Raw genomic sequence first — 21,914 nt, 5'->3', positions numbered from 1 at the left:
TATACTAGTGCATGAAGTGTCGGGACTGTAGGAATGGAGAACATTGATCATATCTATATTCCTTTCCTCCAAGGCTCTAACTTCCATCCCCTTCTTCTACTTTGAATGAGGTTATTGTCACTGAAAAGAGACACTAATATTCATCATAGATGTGCATGATCATCCTCCACCTATACATCCTTACAAACACAACGGCTCTGAAGTTACATAAATAGTAAAGGTCATCCAGACTTGAGGAAAGTAATCAATGCAGTAAGTACACCTACATAACTAGAGAATTGGCAATACAAATACAATACTATAACGTAGTAGATAGTCATGGATTGAGTAGATGAAGAACAGATAACTTCAGCCGTAGCAGCAGATAGCTCAACAGCTATCGTTTTTGCTGTACCTCTAAAAACATTGTCTGCGTCTTTTAAATATAGAATCAGGCCTGGTACGTATGAGTGGAAGAGAAGTCAGTAGTCCTTCGACCTCTGCGAATGCTGGTTAGGTAGGTAATATAATAGCAGGAGGTATTCAGTCTAGGTCAGATAGTGAGAGTAAGTATATCTTTCAGCTTAGGGTTCTTTTCTGTTCAGCTACTGAGAACACAAAGTGTTTTCAGTACTGGCAGTGCTTGGATGCAACGACATATTTTTCATCATCATCGAAGAGGTAATTCATGAATCAAGGAAAATATAGAAGCTTTAGTCGGCTTACAGTGATGATAATGTTCTAATGTTTGTTCTAGAGAACAAAAAGGGTCACTATCTGTCACGCAACAGCAGCAGCTACTAGATCCTGTTTGATAGGAATGATGGCTGAGTGGTGCATTCTCATAGGAAAATTGAGTCTTCTCTTCTCAAACTGGCTGGTGTCTTTGATGGCTGTTCCCATCCGAGGGAACTAGATATATATAAGTCATCAGATCTTGAATTCAACTGAAGAGATATCGGAAAACTTATAGTCCGCACTATCACGCAATTCACTGACGCCATTAGCTGTTTTCTTCTTCTCATATCTTTATATCCAAGCCCGCAAATAACAACAATTCATAACAGAGCAGATAATACCGGGATGAAAGTCAACATACTATAGATACTAATGACCTACATGATGAAGTTCCCACGACCACCCCCCAGGAAAACATAAGACACATCCACTATCAACAACTTTCTGAAATATCACAAGCACACAAACACCGACCACGAAAGTTACAGTAAACCCCAAAGCCGAGTTTCATGCCAGCATCCGGCTCTTGGCCGATCTGCAAGATGAATCATGATACATGCACGATACAAACTCAAAGCTACATCCCACGACACGTCCGAACTTTAGGCAGCAATTTTCACCGGTCATTACCGATACGGGTCTGAAGCTCCGATGTGCAGTTTAGGCTATCACTGAGGAAAGTGAGCAGCCCACTTGTTTGTGTTGGCGAGCGTGGCGGAGTCATTTTGCCAAGGCATATTCATCAAGGTTGAAGAGATTGGCGGTCGGTGGACCTATTGGGTGTGTTGTTGACTGTGTCGGTGTTGTTTGCAGGCGTCGTCATCTGTAGATTTATTAGATTCAATAGGTGTTGACTGGGGAGATGGAATTATGCTTCCTATCCAAGAATAGAAGCATTGGTTAGGCACCAGTCAGAGAAGTAGAGTTTTTAGGTAGATGTGTTTGTCTACGTGTATGCAGTTATTATGAGGAATTGGTTTCTGGGCCAGTGTGGAGATCTTGCTTTTCTGCAGGTGTAGTCGTAGCTGGGGCGTTTAGTGTATGGGAATGTGTATGCGTCCATTCAATACTCATAGGAGAGCCTCGTGTGATGCCTTGTCTGTACACAGTATGCTCTCGCGCTTATGAAGTTTGATATAGTGGAGTTCACTGTGGAAGCCACTTGTACAACAAAAGCTATGTAGCTGCATCATGCTTCTATGAAAGCATGAGAAACCTACGATCTATATACCTCAACAGTTCATTCGCCAACTCTACAAACTACAGGAGAGGATAAGTGATACTGTAAAGAGAATGATCAGAGTAGAAACCATCAATTGTACATATTGCCGTCTCATCATACCTTAGGCAGCCGTCCTTACTATTATCAGACTCTATGCGCTTGCATAACCGATTTGCCGAGTCTAAATGACGTACGAGTAGAGGCAAGATCTAAAGATCGGTCACACTTCTTATACGTGTCAACTCTATGGGGCACAGTTTTTATGAGGAAGCAGTACGAATGCAGCCTTCTAAAATGAATTACACGTACACTACCCAATCAGGCCCTCTCCTAACTTCGTTTACTGAAGCCCTGTAGGCGTGAATATAGTTTGTGGTCGTCCTTTATTCTACCCTTGATGTACCAAAGAATCTTAAAAGTCATTGGCTACTTATACTGCCATCACAAAGTTTGCAGATATGTATGGAGGAAGTATCTAGATGTCAAAGGAAGAAAATTGAACAACAACAACAGCAGACATAGTATACTGCATAGCATCGGAGCCATAACTACCTGAATATATATTAGGTCCTACTTCCTGCCTCAGGCAATCTGCAATGTATATGCCAGCGTCCTGTTAAGGGCAATTCTTTTACGTCCAACCATACGATACTATTTCCAACAGCCGTGCATAATCAAAAACATAACAGAAACCCAATTATGAATCTCAGCCCAATCTTAACATACTCAGTTTATGGAGATTGATACCGTACACAAAAAACCTGTACATCAAGAGCTATACCTGGTCACTCAACAAACTGATCCCAATACGGCTTCCCGCAAGATACACGTAGAAGAAAACACTTCGGTGGTATGTTCACCACTCAATCATCGATCCCGATCAAAGTCCCTACTTAGGCATACCACACGACTCTCAGTATACCGCAGAACGCTCTCCCAAACTGCGATATATATCGAGGTGAATGCCCATCAGTGGGTCCAAGATCAAGTCAACTGTATTCTAGACACATCTGGGCGTATACAAGTAACATTATATGTTCGATATCTGATGACATCAAACTCATTTCCGCTAATCAGTATACAACAAGAGAAGCCGAATAGGCAAGTAGTATACATGGCGTTGTAGTGTCCGAGGTTCCCAGAATTACAATCCACTAAGAGCACAGGTGAGTTGCATTCTGCATTACCGATGCGATATATACAAGTAAAAAGCTAAAGGAAAATACTCTTGAAGACTAGCTCAGCGACTTCAAACCCGACTCTCGCCAGCCATCAGTTTTTCTTCCCCGGAAACGGCCCCGCAGTTCCAGTGGCGCTGGTGCAGGCAATGTAACTCTAGATGAACATTCCAACTACATCGCATATCCCGTGGAAGGATTGCTACTAGTAGCCCGGGGACGGCTCGATCTGCGAGACAAATTGAAGTACCCATGGTACTATTCCTAACACGAGACCTTATTCCTGTAGTATTCGTGGGTCAAAGCTCTGGGCCTCTGGCTCCAGAATTACGATAGGCAACTCGGACAGACTCCACATAGATGATTTAAAGGATACTGTTTTCTTAATCAGTGATTCAGGGTGCAGTACTCTGTACTTAAGTAGAGGCTTTGGTTGTACCGCTCTTTACGGGATACTAGATCAGGGCTATGCTGCTTCATTTCGATATAATCATAATCAGCCGTAATTCTTGTTCCATAAAAGTTATTAGAATAATAAAACCACCGCCGCAAAATACACAGTACAGGGTAGATTCCTATTAGCAAGGGGTATGACATGCAAAAGGCTGGTACATCCCACGATCGACTCGCGTACTTATACCAAGCTTGGATCATATGGCATGTGACCAGGTACCCGATCTGCAATGGGAATTCTGCGATGGGAAGCAAAGCAAGAGATCAACTTGTTTGTGACAGCTGCATATGTAGGTAAGCGTGGTTTTCTGTGGGTGTATGCATAATGTTGCTTGATATAGATATCCGGCAAGCAAGGGTGCATGCGGGTATTTATAAGAGTGATATGATTGATGTCTGACAATCTGTTGTATCACCTGATGATGTAACCCTACATGCAGAGATGACTTGATTCTAGGACTACTCGCTAGGAATCGGTGTTTGATGTCTAGGATAGCGATTTCTAATGGGAGCTATATTATTGGTGTCTTTCACTGACCGGGTCTTTTACCAGAATGGTTTAGAACAGGCAATAGTAGGTCGGTAAGGGGAGTCGCCACATCGATTCAGATTAGCCGCGTTAGGCACATGGAGTCAACGCCTGTTTTGCATGAACTAGGGGTGATCAGGGCCCTCTGGCTGCGTCTCGGAATCTCGGGTACGACTAGCGTCCTCATCGTTTACATTCCCTTGGCGTGGAAGGATTGCGCCACATGGGGGGTCTGGCCACGTATATTGGGGGTCGTATGGAATATGTAGAAGCTTTTAGCGAAGATGAGCGCCCGGGTTCTGGAATCTGCCTGATGCATTCGGTTACCAGATGACATGCAAGGAGCTTCTAGAATGGAAAGGGTGCCGCACGGTAGCTAGCCATTGGTGGAAGGATAGCACATGGTACGTAGACTGGACCTTGTTGGTGCCTCTTCATTGCTAGCTGCATGAGGGAAAAGTTAAAGGGAAAAGGGGCAAAGAAAGAGAAGGGAAATGAGGGCCGTGAGGTGAACTATCAGGCGATCGGAGTGGCCGAAGCATGAACTGGAGGCTATCGACCGAGTCATGTAGTCATACTCACCTGGCAAGGCTGTCTTCCAATGTGTTTCACTTGTGAGACCTTCTGATCCTCTTCTTAACTGCCGTTGGTTCTTCATCATCCTCAGCTAAGCAACAGACCAGAGGGTTAAGCCTCGCTAAGACTTGTCCAAGAAGCCATGGCGATGGGCTACCTGAGGTGGCGCAACCTAATTAGATTATGGCTGAAGGATTTGATAGCCAGCATTTCTTGTTAGTCACTCTGAAGCCCATGGAATGATTATGATGCAGTAGTTACTTGCGGTCTTTTTTCACCGGGCTCGAGCGAGCTACCATGTAAGCCGGGTATTAGGCCAGGGGGATTCAGATGAGTGGGACGTGAAGGAGCCAATGTTTCAAGGGCTTTGACGCATGTGTTTGATAGTAGGGGACGTTGGGACCATATGGCTATTTGGATCAGCAAGAATGCTTCGAAATAGAACGGAGGCATAGATCCACTATCAAACACGAGAGGTCGATGGACATGAGTGGTCTGGTGGTCATTAGGGGTGAAAGCTGTCTAGTAAGCGCTGAAACGTGCAGTCTTCTGCTTCCTCATGACGACACGAACATGTTGTTCCTTGCTGATTGGTTTGGCTGTAGGATAGAAACTTAATGAAGCCATGGAACTCTTCCTTGAAGCGGCAGGACCAACAGAAATGGGCAATCTCCGTCATATCCGTAGTGAACAAGCTGCAAGGGAAGAACTGACCATGTGGTCAGGGACTATCAGAATGCGGTTCCGTCAACTTTGCCTAAAGCAAAGGGGGAGAGGGTCCACTCCACGATCATTATCATATCTAACGAGGGCTCTCCGCACTTATCAGCGTGCCACGGGGAACGTGGTCGCAGCGGGCATTCTGACTGGTTGTTGGACCCCGGACCGGTGCCAAGATGCCATGCAGGTGGCTTATCCACTGCCCAGGCTAAAAATGAGATAGACTTTATCCACGAGTAGGTACCGGCCCGTCAGCGAGTATGTGTCCCGGGCTCACTCGTGAATTTGTGTTCATGAAAGCCGGAACTTGAGTCCATTCCTTCCCTTGGCATGCAAGATGGAGGAGACTTTTGTTTTTGGGTGGTGTGACCATCGCTAGAATAGGCAGAAGACGGCACGAGCAGATACTGAATTGGGAAACCCCCGTTACGTTGCTCAAGATCGGGATCGTTGTTGTACAAGTGTACGTACATGCAGTCGTAGTCCTCGACCATTATACATGATGCACGACGGCACAGGATCGTGCACGGATAATCTGTGTGTCTCAAACAGTAAAAAGAGGTGCCTAATTATATCAATTTAACCCAATCAATGAAATTAGATCACATTGTCACGTACTGTTCTGTGGAATAAGCTCCCATGACTATGACATATTCAATCTCACCGAGAATCAGAGCACGGATACCTTTGAACATCCAGGGAACTGACGATGGGTCTCATGTGCATCCATAATTATCATCACCAGACTAATTTCCCCTCTTGGGGTTTGAGGTCGTGCCCGGATGCCGGGGAGAGCATTAGACGACCAAGTCACGGCGGGCGTGTGCAATGGGAGGGAAATTGATTGGCGGAAGGGAAAACTGGGGGGTAATCTTCATAAAGAAGGCGGTGGCGGGGGATCTGCTGGATTCTGCCGCCACGTGCATCAATCATTGGACGATGGCGGAAGTTGATCCACGGAGTCTAAATGTACAAGAAGCTCCGCCTTCCGCGCTTGTAACGTAGTTCCGCCATTTTCCACCGTACAGGTTTAGTGGATTTTCACTTTTTTATTTTTTACTGTTTTTTTTTTTTTCTTCCTTCTTCGCCAATTCCGGTTCTAAAAAATCTTTTTCCCAGAACGAAAAGAAAAAAAAAAAAAACGTGCCCTAAAGGGAACCACTCAAGTACCCACTTCCACACACTCCACCCCACGAGCGAACGTCGGTGGTAGGCAATGTCATCCACTAGGAAAGCTCCGGTCTTGCCATTGGCCTCGATGGGCCCTTCCTTCTCGGACCAGGCGAACTCTAGAGCAGATGGTCCGCCGAATTTCCACTGATAAGACGACTGTTGCTCTTGGCCCGGCGTGGATCCTCGCCACTACTCTGGATCTAACCAGGCCTGCATTGACTTATCACAAACCGCCATTCGGCCATGTGCCTGGGCCCCGAAGGCGGGCTGGTGGAGGGTTGCCTCTGCCCAGAGAAATTTCGGGTGCTCTTGTCCGTTTGCATATAAGTTAACCTCGCGCCTGTCCGACTTGGCCTGCATCGTGTGTCAACGCCTCACCACGGTCATCTTCATTTCCTTAGGGGTACCAAGAGTGCTTAACCAGCTCTCGAACCTCTCATCTCGCAGGCCAAGATAAACCGTTGCCATAGTCGCTCCTGCTCAGTTTCACCTCTCGACGACTAGATGGCCGACTTAGGACCTCGTGCCCCCCATGGGCCCGATATGTCGGGGACTCACAATCCCCTCGAGGACATGGATCATCACGAGAAGGGTGCGTTCGATGCGCTGATTCGCCCCGATGACAGCTATACCCCGGAAGGTACCTACTGGGCCGATCTGCCCCTCCTCAAGAAGGTCAAGTTCGTGAGCTCCTATGATGCGAAGGAAGCCAAGCGCGAACTAGGCGGCATCTGGGAAATGATGAAGCAAGATCCCTTGTCGCCCGTTTCCTATTACTTCAAGAACATGGTGCTTCCCGGTGCTGGTCTCGGTCTAGAGGGGTAAGTACTGTCTCCATTGCGAGCGCCTCAGAACTGGTCGGACGCTAACCCATGAGCGCTCTAGTTACGTGCTCTTCTCCATCGGAAACGTTAAGCCTCTCTTCCAGGCCGCCTTCAAGTCGTGTTGGAAGGATCATAAAATCTGCAATGCACAATGGCTCAACGCCATCGATTACCTCGAAATTATCGGTATCATTGTGGGTCAGATCTTAGTTGGTATTGTCGGTGATTGGTATGCACTTCTTCTATTGGATGCTTATGATTGGTCGGCAATGGGTTTTCTAACGGGTTTCTAGGCTTGGTCGTCGTTGGGGTTTGATTCAGGATGCTGCTATCATGTTTATCGGTCTGATCATGCTTACCGCTGCTTGGGGTGTGACCCAGAATGGCTGGGTGATCTGCTACGCTTGGTCACTGTTCTTCTACGGTATTGGTGTTGGTGGCGAATATCCTATGACCGCAACCAGTGGTATGGAGAATGCCGTTGGCTCTGGAAAAGTCTCGACCAAGGAGGACCGTCTTCACCGCGGTAGGAAGGTCACTAGCGCTTTCCTGATGCAAGGTTGGGGTCAGTTCTTCAACCAGGTTATTCTCATCATCTTGCTGCTCTGCTTCCACCATGGCAGCGGTAACCCTCCCTACTCGTCTGTGTCCGCTCAATGGGTGTACCGTGTTTCCTTTGCCATTCCTGCGGTGGGTACTTTGTGGCTGGTCTACTATCGTGCCTACCACATGAAGGCTGCTAGCAAGCAGTTGGCGGCGGCCAAGAAGAAGGCATCCGTCACCGGCTACGATTTCAACTCTCTTGCACTGACCTTCAAGTACTTTGGACCCCGTATCCTGGCGACTGCTGGTGGTTGGTTCGCCAACGATGTCTTTTTCTACGGCAACAAGCTCTTCCAGTCGGAATTCATCTCGGTCATCAGCCCAGCCTCCAAGTCGATCATGCCAACCTGGCTGTGGAACTTGTGCAACGTGGGTGTCTCGCTGGTCGGCTACTATCTCGCCTCGTTCCTCATCGACAACAAGCTCTACGGCCGCAAGTGGATGCAGATGGTCGGTTTTCTGATGTGTTTCGTCCTCTTCGTTGTTCCCGCCTTCCACTACAAGTACTACACCTCGCCAGAGCACATCAAGGAGTTCCAGACCATGTACTTCCTGAGTTCCTTCTTCAACCAGTTTGGCCCTAACTCGGTCACCTTCCTGGTTGCAGCCGAGGTCTTTCCCACTCCTATTCGTGCCACCGCCCACGGTCTTTCTGCCGCCGCCGGTAAGGCTGGTGCCCTTTTGGCGTCAGTTTTGTACAACTACATCGACACGCAGACCAAGTTCTATGTGGTTCCCTGGTTTGGTCTTGCAGGCATGGTCCTGACCTACGTCTTCCTCCCCGACACCACTGGTCTGGATCTCAAGGAACAGGAGCGTCGCTGGCAGTACATCCGTGACGGCCGTGAGCACGAGTACCACGGCCCTGCTGTTCACCCGAAGCACTTGTCCCTCTGGGAACGCCTGATGGGCAAGGGCAAGCTCTACGATGCTGATGCCGATTACAAGCAGAAGGTTGAGGAGTACCGTGCCGAATGGGAGTCTGCCATGGCTGCTCGTATCGCCGAGAAGGAGAAGGGTGAAGAACTCGCCATGGATACTGACGAGAGCCTCTTGGAAGGACACGTTCACTCGTACTTTCATCGGACTAGCCCTATGTTCCGCCCGATGGAGCAGAATGCGAAGTCGGATAACTTCGCTCTGCCTCCCGCGGCCCAGGAAGATGACTCGACCGTGTCTTTCAACGAAAAGTCTGAAAAATCCACCTGATCGCTTTTATACCCATTTGCTGAGTTTCTTTTGACTGTTTTGGGATGTGGCATATTCTTATGCATGGAACTCTCTCGTCTCTTTACCTGTATAGCTTAATTTCCCTTCTTTTGTGACGTTGTTGAATCAGTTGACGAGAGCAATGTGCATTGAGTGCTATGAATACCCGCGTATATAGTATAGACCTGTCTAATGTTGCATACCCCAATCAATAGCGTGTTGGATCATCATCATTTTCTTCCTAATCAAATCTCCGACGTAATCTCTCCGATTCAATAAGTCAAGATATTCTCCGCCCTGGGCATCTTCAGATCATGTGATTGTGATAATGATTCCACACCACAAACAGTAGGCGGTATGCCAAAAGATACAGAAAAACCAACCCCACTATACCATCATAGAATGTACTGACATTGCGTGTCTCCTCTCTCGAAATCAAAATTAATGAAACTACACCGTCTAGACACATAGATTCTATCCAACATAAACTCAACCCGCCACAGCGGCTCCCACAACGCATAAAACCATGCCTCTCTACGCTTTCGGATCCAATGGATCCGGCCAATTAGGCATCGGGCACGACGAAGACGTTTCAATCCCAACTAGATGTTTATTTGAAGCATCAGAACCAGAAGCCCTGATATCAAGCGAAGGCAATTCAACCAATTCCATTCGCCGCATAGCTGCAGGTGGAAACCACACCCTTCTTCTGTTCTCCGATGGAGCCGTGTACGCGGCGGGATGTAACGACGACGGGAGATGTGGTGTTGAGCCCGGGGATTCCTTGGTGAAATTTTGGAGGGTAATTGTGCGGGATGAAGTAAGTGGGCAGTCTTGCGAGACGTTCAGGGACGTTTCGGCGTGTTGGGAGGGGACTTTCCTTGTTGCTGCTGCGGGAGATAGGGTGTTTGTGCTTGGGTCTGGGGCGAAGGGGGAGCTGGGGCTTGGGGAGGGGGTTGTGCGGGCTACTGGGCCTGTGCCAGTTAAGGATTTCCCGCCGTCCGGGACAGAGATTGTTGGTGTTGCGAGTGGGATGGGACATACGGTTGTTGTGTTATCGGATGGAGAAGTGTATGGATGGGGTGCGGCGAGGAAGGGGCAGCTTGGGGAGGCGGCGAAGGGGCGGAAAGTTGTTTGGGAGCCGGTTAGGGTTGAGGGGGTGCCGTTTCGGGCCACGGGGGCTGTTTGTGGGCGCGAGTTTACGGTTGTTACGGGGGATAAAAGTAAGGGGGAGTTTGTGATTTTGGGGTCCGCGGATAATAGGTGGAATGTCTTGTCTGATGCGCCTCCTGCTTTGGAGGTATATCGTGGTATTTGGGCTAGTTGGCATGGTGTTTATGTACAGCGGGATGGGGGTGTTTTGGCTTGGGGACGGAATGATCGTGGTCAGCTTCCGCCGGTGGATTTGCCGGTTGTGAGCGAGTTGGCTGTGGGAAGTGAGCATGCACTTGCTTTGCTTGATGGTGGGACCGTAGTGGCGTTTGGTTGGGGGGAGCATGGGAACTGTGGGCCTGTTGCTGACGAACAGGGGGATGTGAAGGGAAAGTATGCTTTGATTCCTCTCCCTATGGAAGGAGAGTCCCAAGTTGTTGGTGTTGGGGCGGGTTGTGCGACTAGCTGGGTTGTCATGTCGTGACCTGCGGATGGTCTCGCAGGGAGAGGAAGTAGACACGTTTATTTGATTCCGGGTACTGGGCGATAAGCCATGGCTGGTGACTCTCATTCAGTCAATATGTGATGGGAGGAAGAGTTTAATCCCCTCAGTCGAAAAGACCAAGTCCTTGAAGCTACGGAATGTCAGCCCGGTTCTTGTGGCGGAGTGGAATCGTCTTACCTGTGATATGCGTTGCGTCGGGGGGATACCCATATCTTCCTCATGGCTTGTGTCTTGGTGAGGCATGCTGGGCTGAATATCTCGCAAGCGGGGGGCGAGACTCTCGTCGAATGTCTGCTAGCTTTGATCAGTAATGCGTCGAGGCAGATCGGTTCTTTGCCATACCTGATCGCCAGTTGCATCCCAGCCAAGCCTGTCCTCGGCTTCTTCCTCTTCGTCGTTCGGTACATCCCATTGCCTGTCATCATCTGCTGGTACGAACAGGCTGTCGAACTGGATGGATGCGGGAGGCGGCCGCTGGCTTTGAGTGTTCGTATCTGTGCCACGAACAGAAGCTCCAGGAGTTCCGGTGAGCGGACGAATAGACCGGGCGCGGGGTGGAGGCATATGGCTCGTATTGGAAGTAACGTTCGCTCGGCTGACGCTGGCCGGAGCAGGCGTCTGCCTTGCTGATAATTCCGGCGCACGAGATGAATCTGGGATGTCGCTATCGGGGTCTCCTGTTGTCATCAGAGTGAATTCGGTCTTCACGCCCCCGAAATCGTACGCAAGCTGTAAGGGCCGCGTTGGGCGTGTGTACCGAGCTGTGATTGTTGAATGTGCAGACTCAGCATGCGCTATCACCGCCTTGAAGTCTTTCAAGGTGATAGCAATGTGGAGATTGTCCTCTGCTAGGAAATATTCAAAGTCCTTTTTGTCGATGGCCACTGATGTATGTACCGGCTTCTTAAGAATTTCTGTGGGACGTTAATTAGAGCATCACTACAACAGTCAATGAATGAACCAGACCTTTTCCATCAGTGATCTTCGTAGTAAAGCTAGTGAAAACAGCCTTGCCGTTTTCAGAGTAAATGTCCAACTGCTCTGCGGAAGGACTGAAATGATCTGTTATCTCTCTCAGGAATCTGGGCTCTATGCTCCATTGATTTGTCGTTTTTGTCCTGTCAAAGACGGCATGGTTAACCGTAGTTGGTTCATAAGTGAGCTTATAGGACTTGATGACCCCTAAAAGGAATGTCAGTAAGCCCGTAGAAAGATGGCATTTACACCGATGATTTCGCTCGGCCACTTACCAAGTCCACAAAACATCTTAATGGCAAGTCTACATTCAGTTTGATCCGGGTGTTCATGCAACTCAACTTCGCAACGTTCAACTGCGGTATCCTTGTCTCTAGTTCTCCCCTTGAAGACCGAAAGCAATGCCTTACGAATGTTAGTGCCAAGAACATCCCTAGATGCAACGTTGCGGAGGTTCTCACCTTAATGTACAGTTGACAGCAGAATCTATCGGGGCGGCCAGTCCTAGATGCTCTGCTGCCCCGTGGCATATCAAAGGAGTAGGACTCAAAGAAGGTGTCCGACTCGAAGACAAAGGCGGCGTATGCCGTTTTGGTAGAGTTCAGTACACTCAGACGAAGCTGTATCCCTCGGTCAGTTAGTATATACTCCAAAAGTACATAATCCTACAATTTCAGGGCACTGACCAGATCGAACTCAGCCTCGATGGCTACAGTCTCATAGAACTTGGCAAGGCACGTCAGTGCATCGTGCAGCTGGTACAGCGCCTCGGGGGCGAGGGAAAATGATAATGCGACCATATCTCTTCAATGGTAATATTCTGCCTGCATTTGCCAGTCTCTATACCTGTCACTGGTATCACATAAGAACCAGTAAAAGATCAGGAGTTCTAGACTCGGATCAGTTGCATGAAATCCAAACACGAACGCGAGCTTACATAAGCCGCACTGCATTCGCAGGTCATTGGAAAATTGGAGATATAAGTTCTTATAATGAGACGCGCCGAGCTGATCGTCGCTGCTAACTAATCTCTTCATGTCAAGATGACCTTCGCATTAACCGGCGATATTCTCTACATTATCCCAGGCATTCTCGGAGACCAGCGCGACTACAACAGCTCGTATCAATGTGCCGTAACATCCCGATGCTTCACGGAACCCGCCTTGCGGGTTCTGTATAAATAAGGTGCTGTCGCTATGTATGCTGTGCATCATCCACTGATATCCAATACCAGCCTGTATAATAGTTCGCCCCAAAGTCGTGGCGACTTCATAAACCGAAAGACGGCGGCTCCACGGCGTTTCACCTTAGGCAGTCTTCGGAGCGAAGGTGCCGCTGTTAGGCGCAAATGGTGTGGTATGTGGCGCTCCATAACGCTGTCTGCCTTGGGTCGTACTTCCTTGCCTTATTATAATTATATTCGCTATCTGGACCTGGAAGGCCTGCAGAAAGTTCTTGGCGGGGATTCTCGTCATGTTTATCCGAAGTAGGTAAGCTCTATCACTAAAGGGTGTTTTGCCCCTCTGACAATGCATAGCACATTTTTTACCCCAGAGCTTGATGATGAATTACCTCATGACTATGGGATGATAGGAAAGGAGCGTCTTCGTTCTTCTTCCGACTTATATAGTGTGGAATATGCTGTGTCGAAAATCGGCTATGGTTAGTTTAATCCTGTCTTGACAAACTGGCACCATTCAACTCTAGCTTTATAACAGTTCTATGTGCCGCGCCGAGCTAATAGTAGTAAAGCGATTCTCAAAAAGTTAACGTCGATAAGAGGATTATCCTGCAATTGTAGACTACGTCATTGCACACCAGCGCACTAGGAAGTACCTGACTGGATATCTAGTGCAACCCTCCGTGCTAGCTGAGTTTCTTCGACAATAAACCCTTCTGCAAACATTGAGAATCTGGTCCGGTGCTTCTCTTACTGAGCATGTGGGAGAGACGATTCACAACTACTGCCCCGACTTCAAACAACTCACAATACACCAATGGTATGACCCCATACATCACCTCTCGCCTAGTACTGCTTACGAGCATCCACTACCAGGTCTGGTATCAGGAATGCAGAAGTGGACTCGGAAAAGTTTCTAAACGAGTTACGACCTAACACTCTGGACTCTTTCGAAGTGCTCATCCTTTCCAACCTAGGACCCCGCACAGTCAGGGCCCTGAGTTCACATTGGAACTCACTAACCGAACTCAAGCTGCTCAGTCTCGGGATCGAAGCAATCGCCGAGCTGCACTTACTAACCGCACCACCAGCATTGAAAGTCTTGACTTTACAACACTCAACGGTTGGGGTCTATGAGGAAGCGTACTCTCGATCTCTAAACCGAGTCGCAGATTGGATACGCAGCTTTAAAGCCCTACAGCGGCTAGAGCTTATACGCTTCATGAAGGACGACGCACTTCTACTCGCAAAAGTCCTCCCCGAGGAGAGTCTCCGTCTATCGAGCCTCTCAGTAGAAGGCTGCAGGACACACGACGCCATTCTCTTCCACGAAATCCTCCATCACCAATCATCACTACAATACTTGTACCTGGAAGGCCATAAAATCGACCAACCCGAGCACAACGGATCCCTTGTCCGGAGCATCAGCCAACTAAACAGTCTCCGTGAACTGGAGCTCGAGCATATATCGGACGGTTTCACCACCGACCACCTAAAGACACTCACGCCTTGCCTCCCTCATCTCGAGCGACTCCGGATCAGCGGCGAATATTTCCGCGACGACGCATTGGACGCATTCCTCTGTCTGCACAGACTCCAAAGCCTTATCATCGACGGCCCCAACTCATTCACAACCCAGGGCCTCCTCAGCTTCATCACCCAGCTAGGACCTGGGAACAGAGGCTTCGCCCTGTCTATATTTAAGTCGGCGAACGGCACGGATATCACTGAGGAAGCACAGAAGCCGATTCGCGAGCTCCTGGAATCCAAACTCGATGGAGCTTTCCTCTTTGAAACGGACCCAGAAGGGAATTGAGTAGGCCGGATGCTGTTACATTAATACTAGTTTGTATGTAACGGACTAAGGAATGATCATGACAGAGATAGGATAACCATAGTGCTTAGAAATGAAATCTTGATAGCATTATTCATATTTTGTTTTTATCCTTTTTTTTTTCTATTACGTCAACAATTACTACAAGACCCTAGCATTTGTGGAGAATCGTACGATTCCAGAAAATGAGCGAAATGTAGCCACCTAGTCCGAAATGGTCACCGTTGGGACTGAAGAAACTCCACATTTTTATGGGGTTGGAAGCTGTACCCCATAGCACTATTGTATTTTAGCACTTCATGGCACTTGGCGAAGGAGAACGAGCTTGTTTAGTTCTTTCTTGGTCTGTTGGGGTTTGATCGTACAAGCAGGTTTTGGTTCTATGACCCACTGGGGGGGTAAAATAAGGTGGCTGGGAGGAAGAGGATTTTGTGTGTTGGAGATTGATGAAGATGTTCATAGTATGGTGGAGTTCATCATTTATGGAATTTATGACTATATGTTAGTGTTTTACATTATTACCAAGTTTTCTTGACCTATATTCAGTTATATAATGATATTTTCTTAATAATTGAAAGATCACTTATCCATATTTACAAGGGTTGAATTAGCTATTTACCTAGGAAGAGTAGCTATAACTAAATTGACAGTCTATAATGAAGTGCATCAGAACCCCGCAACTAGAACTAGAATTTTGGAAAAAGATGGCCCTCATAATCAGCCTATGCATGTGCTTGCACATACTGATTTGTGAATTACTAAGGTGATGTTCGAGGTTGAATATATTGTTGGTTAAAGTTTGCCTGAGGCTGTGGTATTGACTATCAGCCATGGATAGAAGTCTAATTATCTAGAGTAATACATTCCTCGAAGAGACAATTGCGTATTCGACATCTGCCATGAAACAAGAGACTAGATATAGACTGACTGTTGTAGGCCGTGACCTTTGGGTGTCCACCACCATCGTCCACCGGCTGCGTAACAGCAAACACATCTCGGCCGACCATTCTCTGTTGATTAATGACTTTGACGACACTTAAGGTCTGATAAACTGGGAAAGCTCCTTCTTCTGTTGGCTGCAGATCCTGCAGCGTTTGTAACCAATTTTGGATCTCCAACCCGACAGAAAGACTCTGGCATCGAAGAATCCCCGCCAGTAGTAAGCCTGAGAACCCAATTGTATAACTGTTTCTGGTGAGAGAAGTCCGCATATCTGCGCCTTGCGCAATCTGTACCAATGTCTGCACCCAAAACTCTGCTTTGTAGCATTCATCTTCGTGATCTGGAGTGGTTTGACTATATAGTTCTCGCAAAAGACCCGTACACTGCATTATACGCGCTACTACATAGTAGGCATAGTTCAGAGCTGCATCGTGAGATTGGAAATGAATTGCCGTGCTGCTTGTGTCATTGAGTTCGTAAATTGGCTGCTCGGATGGTGGAAGATGCAACAGCCACTCGTCTAATTTCGTAGCCTCTTGGCACAGGAGACAAACGCATTCAGCGTAGCCCTGGTTGTTTACAAGTGGGATCTCTTCTTCAGACCTCATGTTCTTAAATCGCTGAAGCACAGCCTTAAAGTTCAGTCGATGTGATTCACACATGATACTTAGTACCTTGACACGTCTTTCATGGAGTGTAAGGGGCACTTCTTTCATAGAGATGGGCAAGGGAATCGACGGTAACTGCTGATGTATATCCAAAGAGCTGAAATAGGCACGAGCCCACCACACAACGTACCGAGTTTGCATCCATGAAGTAAGGAGGGGCTTAATGGTGGCGTCTCCGGCTCCTCCACGCCACTCCACAAGAAAATTCATCATCCCTTGCACGTGGCAATAAAAGCCTTGAAAGTTGCCCATTGCCGATTCTAGATGAGCGAATAGGACAAGGACAATGAATACAACTGCGGCATTATGCCGACAGTCGGATGCTGTCATTGCGGTTAGCTTCCTGATTGCCGACGAGTAGTACAAATGACTTCTCGTTTGATGGGTGAGACTGGGACTCAACGGCCCCATCAATCCGGTGGAAGATGTTTTGCGTTCACTATAGAGACGGCTGATGTTGCAAGAAGACAAAGCCAGGATGGCGTCGTTGAGGATAGGATAATCGGCGGTCAACAGAGTAGCAGAGTAGAACATTGGGTGTAAAGCTGGTAAGCAACAATCCTCCCAATACGTGGTGTAGAAGACATCTCTCTCTGTCGTTTGCAATGATCTAACTATATTATAGCCTCCTATCCGGGGGTTGCCTTGTTCAGCTTGGATAACGAGCCTCTCGTCCTCAGCCAGCCGTTGCTTCCTCTCTTTAGACGGGGTGTCATATGTGGATAATCGTCCTTTTGGATTCTGCACTGTTATGACCTGGAACTTGAGCACGGGTTGAACATATTCACAGCTCTTGTCCAGTCTTGCGCAGGTTCCGCACATTGGCTTCTGCTCATCACACTTTACCCAATGTTAGCGCCATATAATCGCAGTTCTATGCAGCAATTCAACCTTTGTTCTTCGGTTGCGACAGCTTTTACAGCCATTGCGCGAACGTATAATGTTTGTCTTTCTTGGTCTAGGAGGCGCAGGTTTGTACATATGGTAGAATGATTGCGGTAGGCTGTTTTCTGATGCTGTCAGGATATGAGTTAGTTGATAAAGAACGAATGCAGTGACAGGTGGCAACCATAATTTATTTGTTCGGTAACCCCAAAACTAATCCTGATTAGGAAGATCTGTAGAATATTCACTTCGGCTTCCAAAAGCGAAAATTATAGAGTCTATAGAAAATTGCCAAATAACGAGATGCTTATTTATACGGACATGTTATGCTGATAGTAGATCTTAACAGAGTAGTCATAGACCACCTAACCATTCTACCTGTGCCCTTTTTCTAAGAAGACCCCTAAACTTATACATCAAAGTCCCTTATTAGGTAACAATATAGTAGAGAAAACTACCCTGCCTTCGCAGCTTTCAACTTCTCAATCTTCTTATCATGCAACTCTCCTCGCTCCTTGACCAACGCAGAGATAGCCTCTCCAGCCTCCCCTCCCAAATCTGCAAACCCCCTGACCACACCATCCCGATCCCCGCGTCTCATCTCCTGACTCATCTTGAACTTGCCTTCAATCCTGCCAATCTCAATATTGATCCCCACGACATTCCCCAGCATCGACTCAATATACCGCCCCGGCGCATCAGCAACCTTCCACGGCTGCGGTCTCTCCCCACCCGTAAACCCCATAATATTTCTCTCACATTGCTCCGACAAATCATGCATCTGTTTCGCCAGGAACGACCCTGCATCCGGAGTCTTGGAATCGTAATAGAGCGACAGTTTCCCATAGATCTGGACAGCGGAGTAGTTCCAGGTCGGTACGACTTTACCGGTGTCAGGCTTGGTCTCGGTGTAGTATTTGGGCGTCACGTAATGATCGTGCTGTCCGTTGAAGATCACTAGGACATCTTGGTCAAGGGAGAGGACCCCCGATGGCTTTCCATCGAGTGTCTCGAGCATGGCTTTCACTTGGGGGTTCTGTTTCGCAATATGGGCGCGAAGTTGGGGGGCGGTTGATTCGTTGTCACCTGTGCTGGGGAGGTCAAGCACAAATGGGACATGGGTGCATTACAGGAAGTTCTGTGAGGAGGAGTTGATGCCTGTGATGAGGATTCCTAGGGGGTTCTCTTTGATGAATTTGAAGAACTTCTGTTTCAGATTCTGCGTGTACATTTGGAAGAAACATGATTAGAACTCGAGGGTATATATTCGAGGAGAAATAAGGAGGAAACGATGCTCGAGATTGAGCTGATTATATATCGTTGACGAAATTTAGTCACTGTTTCTCAGTCTATATTTGCGTTGGCCATAGTCAGCGACTGTAGCATGATAAGAGGCGGCGAATCGAGTCACAGAAGCGGGTCTAACATCTCTCGTCAGAGAGTCAACAAATTCAGATGGGTGGCGCGGCATTGTCATGAGTCTGATGTTTCTTTTGTCGACAGTCGACCTGATATGAGAAGACTATGATTTGGTAGTTTTCATGCTGATGATGGAGATTCCGGCTCCTGATTGCTAAGGTATACTTGGACTATTCTCTCATTGGCCCATCGTTCTTGCTCACCAGATACAGTAATTTGTGGGACTTGATTATTCGTATCATTGGACAACTGGAAATCCACTTCAGTACCTGGTCCCTCAATCTGGATTAGTGCAAGATATCGCGATAGCCATCTATCTTCTCCTTTGGGCAAAAACTACGGTACAGAGTAGGCCTTGAGTGAAGGTTCCAGGGCTAACGGTGCCTGGATAAGATTCTCCGCCCCTGGTGGATCAATCTTACCAGAAAGAGTGTACATTTGCGATGCCCCATCAGCATGGACAATCTGGCTCTATTCCACACTGTGCAGAATCGAATAGAAGGCGACATAATAGAGTAGAGAATGGTCTATACAAGCATGTATACGAGCCGATCTGAGCACTCAAACAAGAAAATCAACTAGATTCATCTCTTCATCTCAATTATACTCAACCCAAGAAACATCCAGCACAATGAGCAACCCAGTACCACTGCGTATCGCTGTTCTCGTCAACACGCCCCCTAATAACGAGTTCTGGAATGATGTGAACGAGGCATATCGTGCTGCTTTTCAAGCCGTTGCACCAGACGCCCAGATTGACATGTACGACCCTGTCTTTCAAGGCAACTTTCCCGATCCCCAACACTACGACCTGATCGTCCTAAGTGGAGGCAAAGCGGACGCCTCCTCTTCTGAGCCCTGGGTTCTAGGCGTGCTAGACTTCCTGCGTAAAACAGCGCGGGAATCACCCAATACCAAGATTCTAGGTATCTGTTGGGGTCACCAGGCTATTTCAAGGGCATTCGGGGGAGCGGTGCGAGCTGTGTCTACAGGTCCGATTGTAAGTACATTAATTGGTTAGTGACACACTAGAGAAAGCCATACGCTCATACTCGATTTATCCTAGGCTGGCGTTGAAGATGTAAAGTTGACAGATGCCGGGAAGAAGTTCTTTGCTTGTGCCCCAGGCATTGAATCTTATGTGCGTGTTCCGTTGATTTCCCATCCGTCGATTTTCCTACTAATCAACCTCCTCAGAGATTGCCGGAGTTTCATGTACGAGAGGTAGCAAAACCTGGATTAGGATTTGTTCACTTGGCTGAAAACCATGAAATGTTTGTGAATCAAGAGAATACGGTCTTGTCGTTCCAAGCACATCCAGAGGTCCAGGCCGCACTCGCCAAGAAGATGTTGTTGGAAGAGGACGATGTTTACAATGGCAATCTTTCCCAGCAAGAGCTCGAGGATCATCTGAAAAAGCTCGATCAGCCAACAGATGGGTTTGAGGTGCTGAGACGGGTGATTGAGTGGGTGAAGGAGTGAAGCATTTTTGCAAGGTCGATTTGGAGATAGAATCACGGTTTTCCGGGAAACATGATATTATCTCCGGTACCGTTGCAAAGAGATATACAAGAACTAGTATCTATATACGAAATGGTCATTTGATAATGGATCGTACATGAAAATAAAGGCAATACAACTGGTGAGAAAGCATCAACAAGTAATGGGTGTTCTTGTTCATAACTAGATAGTGGGAATATCCCCGAGATAGCCCTAACGCCAAAGAATTAATTATTTAAGCCTGACATAATGAGTAGTGATTTGATATAAATAGGATATGAGACCTCATATCAGGTTTTGAGAAGGTCAGGCGCCCGTCTTTCATTAACGACCGAAGTCTAGAACTTGAGGCGGGCCACGTAAAATGTGGAGATGATCAACTGAGCTCCAATTATTCAATACCGCAGCTATAATTATAGAAACTTGTCTCTCCTGGTAAATCCCGTGGACTGCCATGGACGGAAGACAGCGGAGTAAACAATCAACACGAAGTATGCGCTAGGGAAAGACCCTGATGAACCACTAATGTCTCTCTGCATATCAAGCTTGCCAGCAAAGCTTAGCCTATAGTTCTCCAGCTCTGCAAGATCACACGATACATAAGCTACTTTTCATAGATCGAGTCCCTTTGTAAATTATGCACACGGACGAGGCGGAGTAAGTGAAACATGCGTCTGCACCCGCATTTCGTCCATGTATTTATCGTACTATTTATACTGCCGTCAGATTTTAGGGAAGATGCACTGCCTTCTAGGGTACAAGAATAGAACCAACACTCCACGGCATTCACCAGGTAGATCTCCAGACGACGGGTCGCCTGTCCACCCCAAAACCATATAAACCCAGCTTGATCCCCGGGAAAATCAGTTTTCAGTCCTCAGTCTTCAGTCGACGATCAGCACACCGCAACTTTACTCCACAAACTATTTACCAACCACCCCAACCCCAACCACCTCCACAACCACCTCACATCCACCAGTATAAAACACGACCACTTACCCCACAACCACCCCAAAACAACTGCCATAACAACCACCACCACAACACAACCATTCAAAATGCTCTTCACCACCATCCTCGCCTCTACTCTTGCCCTCAGCATGGGCGTCTCCGCAGCACCCAGACCGGCTCCCCCTGCCGACACGCGGTACGTGCAGCTCCGCCTCTGGGGCGAACCCGGCTGCTCGGCTCTCAACCAGGGCGAGCTGGGAGTCTACGGCGGCGCCCTCAACCAGTGCCAGACCTTCAACAACAACACCATCGTCAAGTCCGTGCGCTTCGAAGCCAAGTATTTTGACACCTGTACCGGTAAGTTATCCCAGAGTTGCTCTTTTTCTTTTCGTTCCTAACAGAACCCAGTGGCTCTTTACGATGACGTCACCTGCAGCTCCAGTCCCCACGAAATCCAGCTTGAGACTTGTCTCTCCAGTGATGCGCAGTATCGCAGCTATCTGGTCCAGTGTCCCGGTGTTCCTGTCTAACTAAGGGGTCTGGGCTTGCGTGTGCTTCTTTCTTGTCGCGTTGTGTGAACGTTATGAACTTGACGATGATTTGCTGAGGGCTGAGTCTGGAGAGTGGTTATGATTTATTGGATATGATCTTATGTACAGCGATGTATAGTCTATAGTCTATAATATATAATTATGATTA

The 21,914-nt window shown here is 47.7% G+C and overlaps 9 protein-coding genes across 9 annotated transcripts; 5 read left to right on the top strand and 4 right to left on the bottom strand.

Annotated features, from left to right (window-relative positions):
- Positions 1-133: 133 nt before the first annotated feature.
- On the bottom strand, positions 134-3,302 carry F9C07_5721 (uncharacterized protein; the record flags this gene model as incomplete). Its single annotated transcript, XM_071511384.1, has 5 exons — positions 134-170; positions 1,099-1,161; positions 2,249-2,290; positions 2,843-2,880; positions 3,195-3,302. 5 exons carry the CDS (start codon positions 3,300-3,302, stop codon positions 134-136), a joined length of 288 nt encoding a protein of 95 aa, XP_071366989.1.
- A 3,770-nt stretch (positions 3,303-7,072) lies between these two features.
- On the top strand, positions 7,073-9,204 carry F9C07_5720 (putative MFS phosphate transporter; the record flags this gene model as incomplete). Its single annotated transcript, XM_041294678.1, has 3 exons — positions 7,073-7,389; positions 7,454-7,621; positions 7,686-9,204. 3 exons carry the CDS (start codon positions 7,073-7,075, stop codon positions 9,202-9,204), a joined length of 2,004 nt encoding a protein of 667 aa, XP_041150278.1.
- Positions 9,205-9,467: 263 nt separating this feature from the next.
- On the top strand, positions 9,468-10,960 carry F9C07_1856994 (alpha-tubulin suppressor protein Aats1). Its single transcript, XM_041287198.2, has one exon. It carries the CDS (start codon positions 9,731-9,733, stop codon positions 10,838-10,840), a length of 1,110 nt encoding a protein of 369 aa, XP_041150277.1. The 5' UTR covers positions 9,468-9,730; the 3' UTR covers positions 10,841-10,960.
- Positions 10,961-10,964: 4 nt separating this feature from the next.
- On the bottom strand, positions 10,965-12,636 carry F9C07_5718 (putative DNA repair protein rad9; the record flags this gene model as incomplete). Its single annotated transcript, XM_041294690.1, has 7 exons — positions 10,965-10,991; positions 11,039-11,152; positions 11,204-11,775; positions 11,828-12,043; positions 12,112-12,241; positions 12,298-12,456; positions 12,523-12,636. The coding sequence occupies 7 exons, from the start codon at positions 12,634-12,636 to the stop codon at positions 10,965-10,967; spliced, it is 1,332 nt and encodes a 443-aa protein (XP_041150276.1).
- Positions 12,637-13,032: 396 nt separating this feature from the next.
- Positions 13,033-14,832, top strand: F9C07_5717 (uncharacterized protein; the record flags this gene model as incomplete). The annotated part of the gene is made up of 2 exons (XM_071511383.1): positions 13,033-13,322; positions 13,893-14,832. 2 exons carry the CDS (start codon positions 13,033-13,035, stop codon positions 14,830-14,832), a joined length of 1,230 nt encoding a protein of 409 aa, XP_071366988.1.
- Positions 14,833-15,654: 822 nt separating this feature from the next.
- On the bottom strand, positions 15,655-17,620 carry F9C07_1856860 (uncharacterized protein). The gene is made up of 2 exons (XM_041287194.2): positions 17,352-17,620; positions 15,655-17,300 (listed from the first exon to the last, which is right to left on the bottom strand). The coding sequence occupies exons 1-2, from the start codon at positions 17,439-17,441 to the stop codon at positions 15,693-15,695; spliced, it is 1,698 nt and encodes a 565-aa protein (XP_041150274.2). The 5' UTR covers positions 17,442-17,620; the 3' UTR covers positions 15,655-15,692.
- Positions 17,621-17,799: 179 nt separating this feature from the next.
- Positions 17,800-18,941, bottom strand: F9C07_2280881 (putative transcriptional regulator; the record flags this gene model as incomplete). Its single annotated transcript, XM_041294689.2, has 2 exons — positions 18,476-18,941; positions 17,800-18,436 (listed from the first exon to the last, which is right to left on the bottom strand). Exons 1-2 carry the CDS (start codon positions 18,574-18,576, stop codon positions 17,800-17,802), a joined length of 738 nt encoding a protein of 245 aa, XP_041150273.1. The 5' UTR covers positions 18,577-18,941.
- Positions 18,942-19,395: 454 nt separating this feature from the next.
- Positions 19,396-20,246, top strand: F9C07_5714 (class I glutamine amidotransferase-like protein; the record flags this gene model as incomplete). Its single annotated transcript, XM_041294677.1, has 3 exons — positions 19,396-19,764; positions 19,831-19,905; positions 19,962-20,246. 3 exons carry the CDS (start codon positions 19,396-19,398, stop codon positions 20,244-20,246), a joined length of 729 nt encoding a protein of 242 aa, XP_041150272.1.
- A 1,076-nt stretch (positions 20,247-21,322) lies between these two features.
- Positions 21,323-21,745, top strand: F9C07_5713 (uncharacterized protein; the record flags this gene model as incomplete). Its single annotated transcript, XM_041294676.1, has 2 exons — positions 21,323-21,572; positions 21,624-21,745. 2 exons carry the CDS (start codon positions 21,323-21,325, stop codon positions 21,743-21,745), a joined length of 372 nt encoding a protein of 123 aa, XP_041150271.1.
- Positions 21,746-21,914: the final 169 nt, after the last annotated feature.

The sequence above is a fragment of the Aspergillus flavus genome, chromosome 7, assembly GCF_009017415.1.
Source record: "Aspergillus flavus chromosome 7, complete sequence".
Lineage (NCBI taxonomy): Eukaryota > Fungi > Ascomycota > Eurotiomycetes > Eurotiales > Aspergillaceae > Aspergillus > Aspergillus flavus.
The sequence above is the reverse complement of the archived record's forward strand: the minus strand, read 5'-3'. Positions and strand labels throughout refer to the sequence as shown.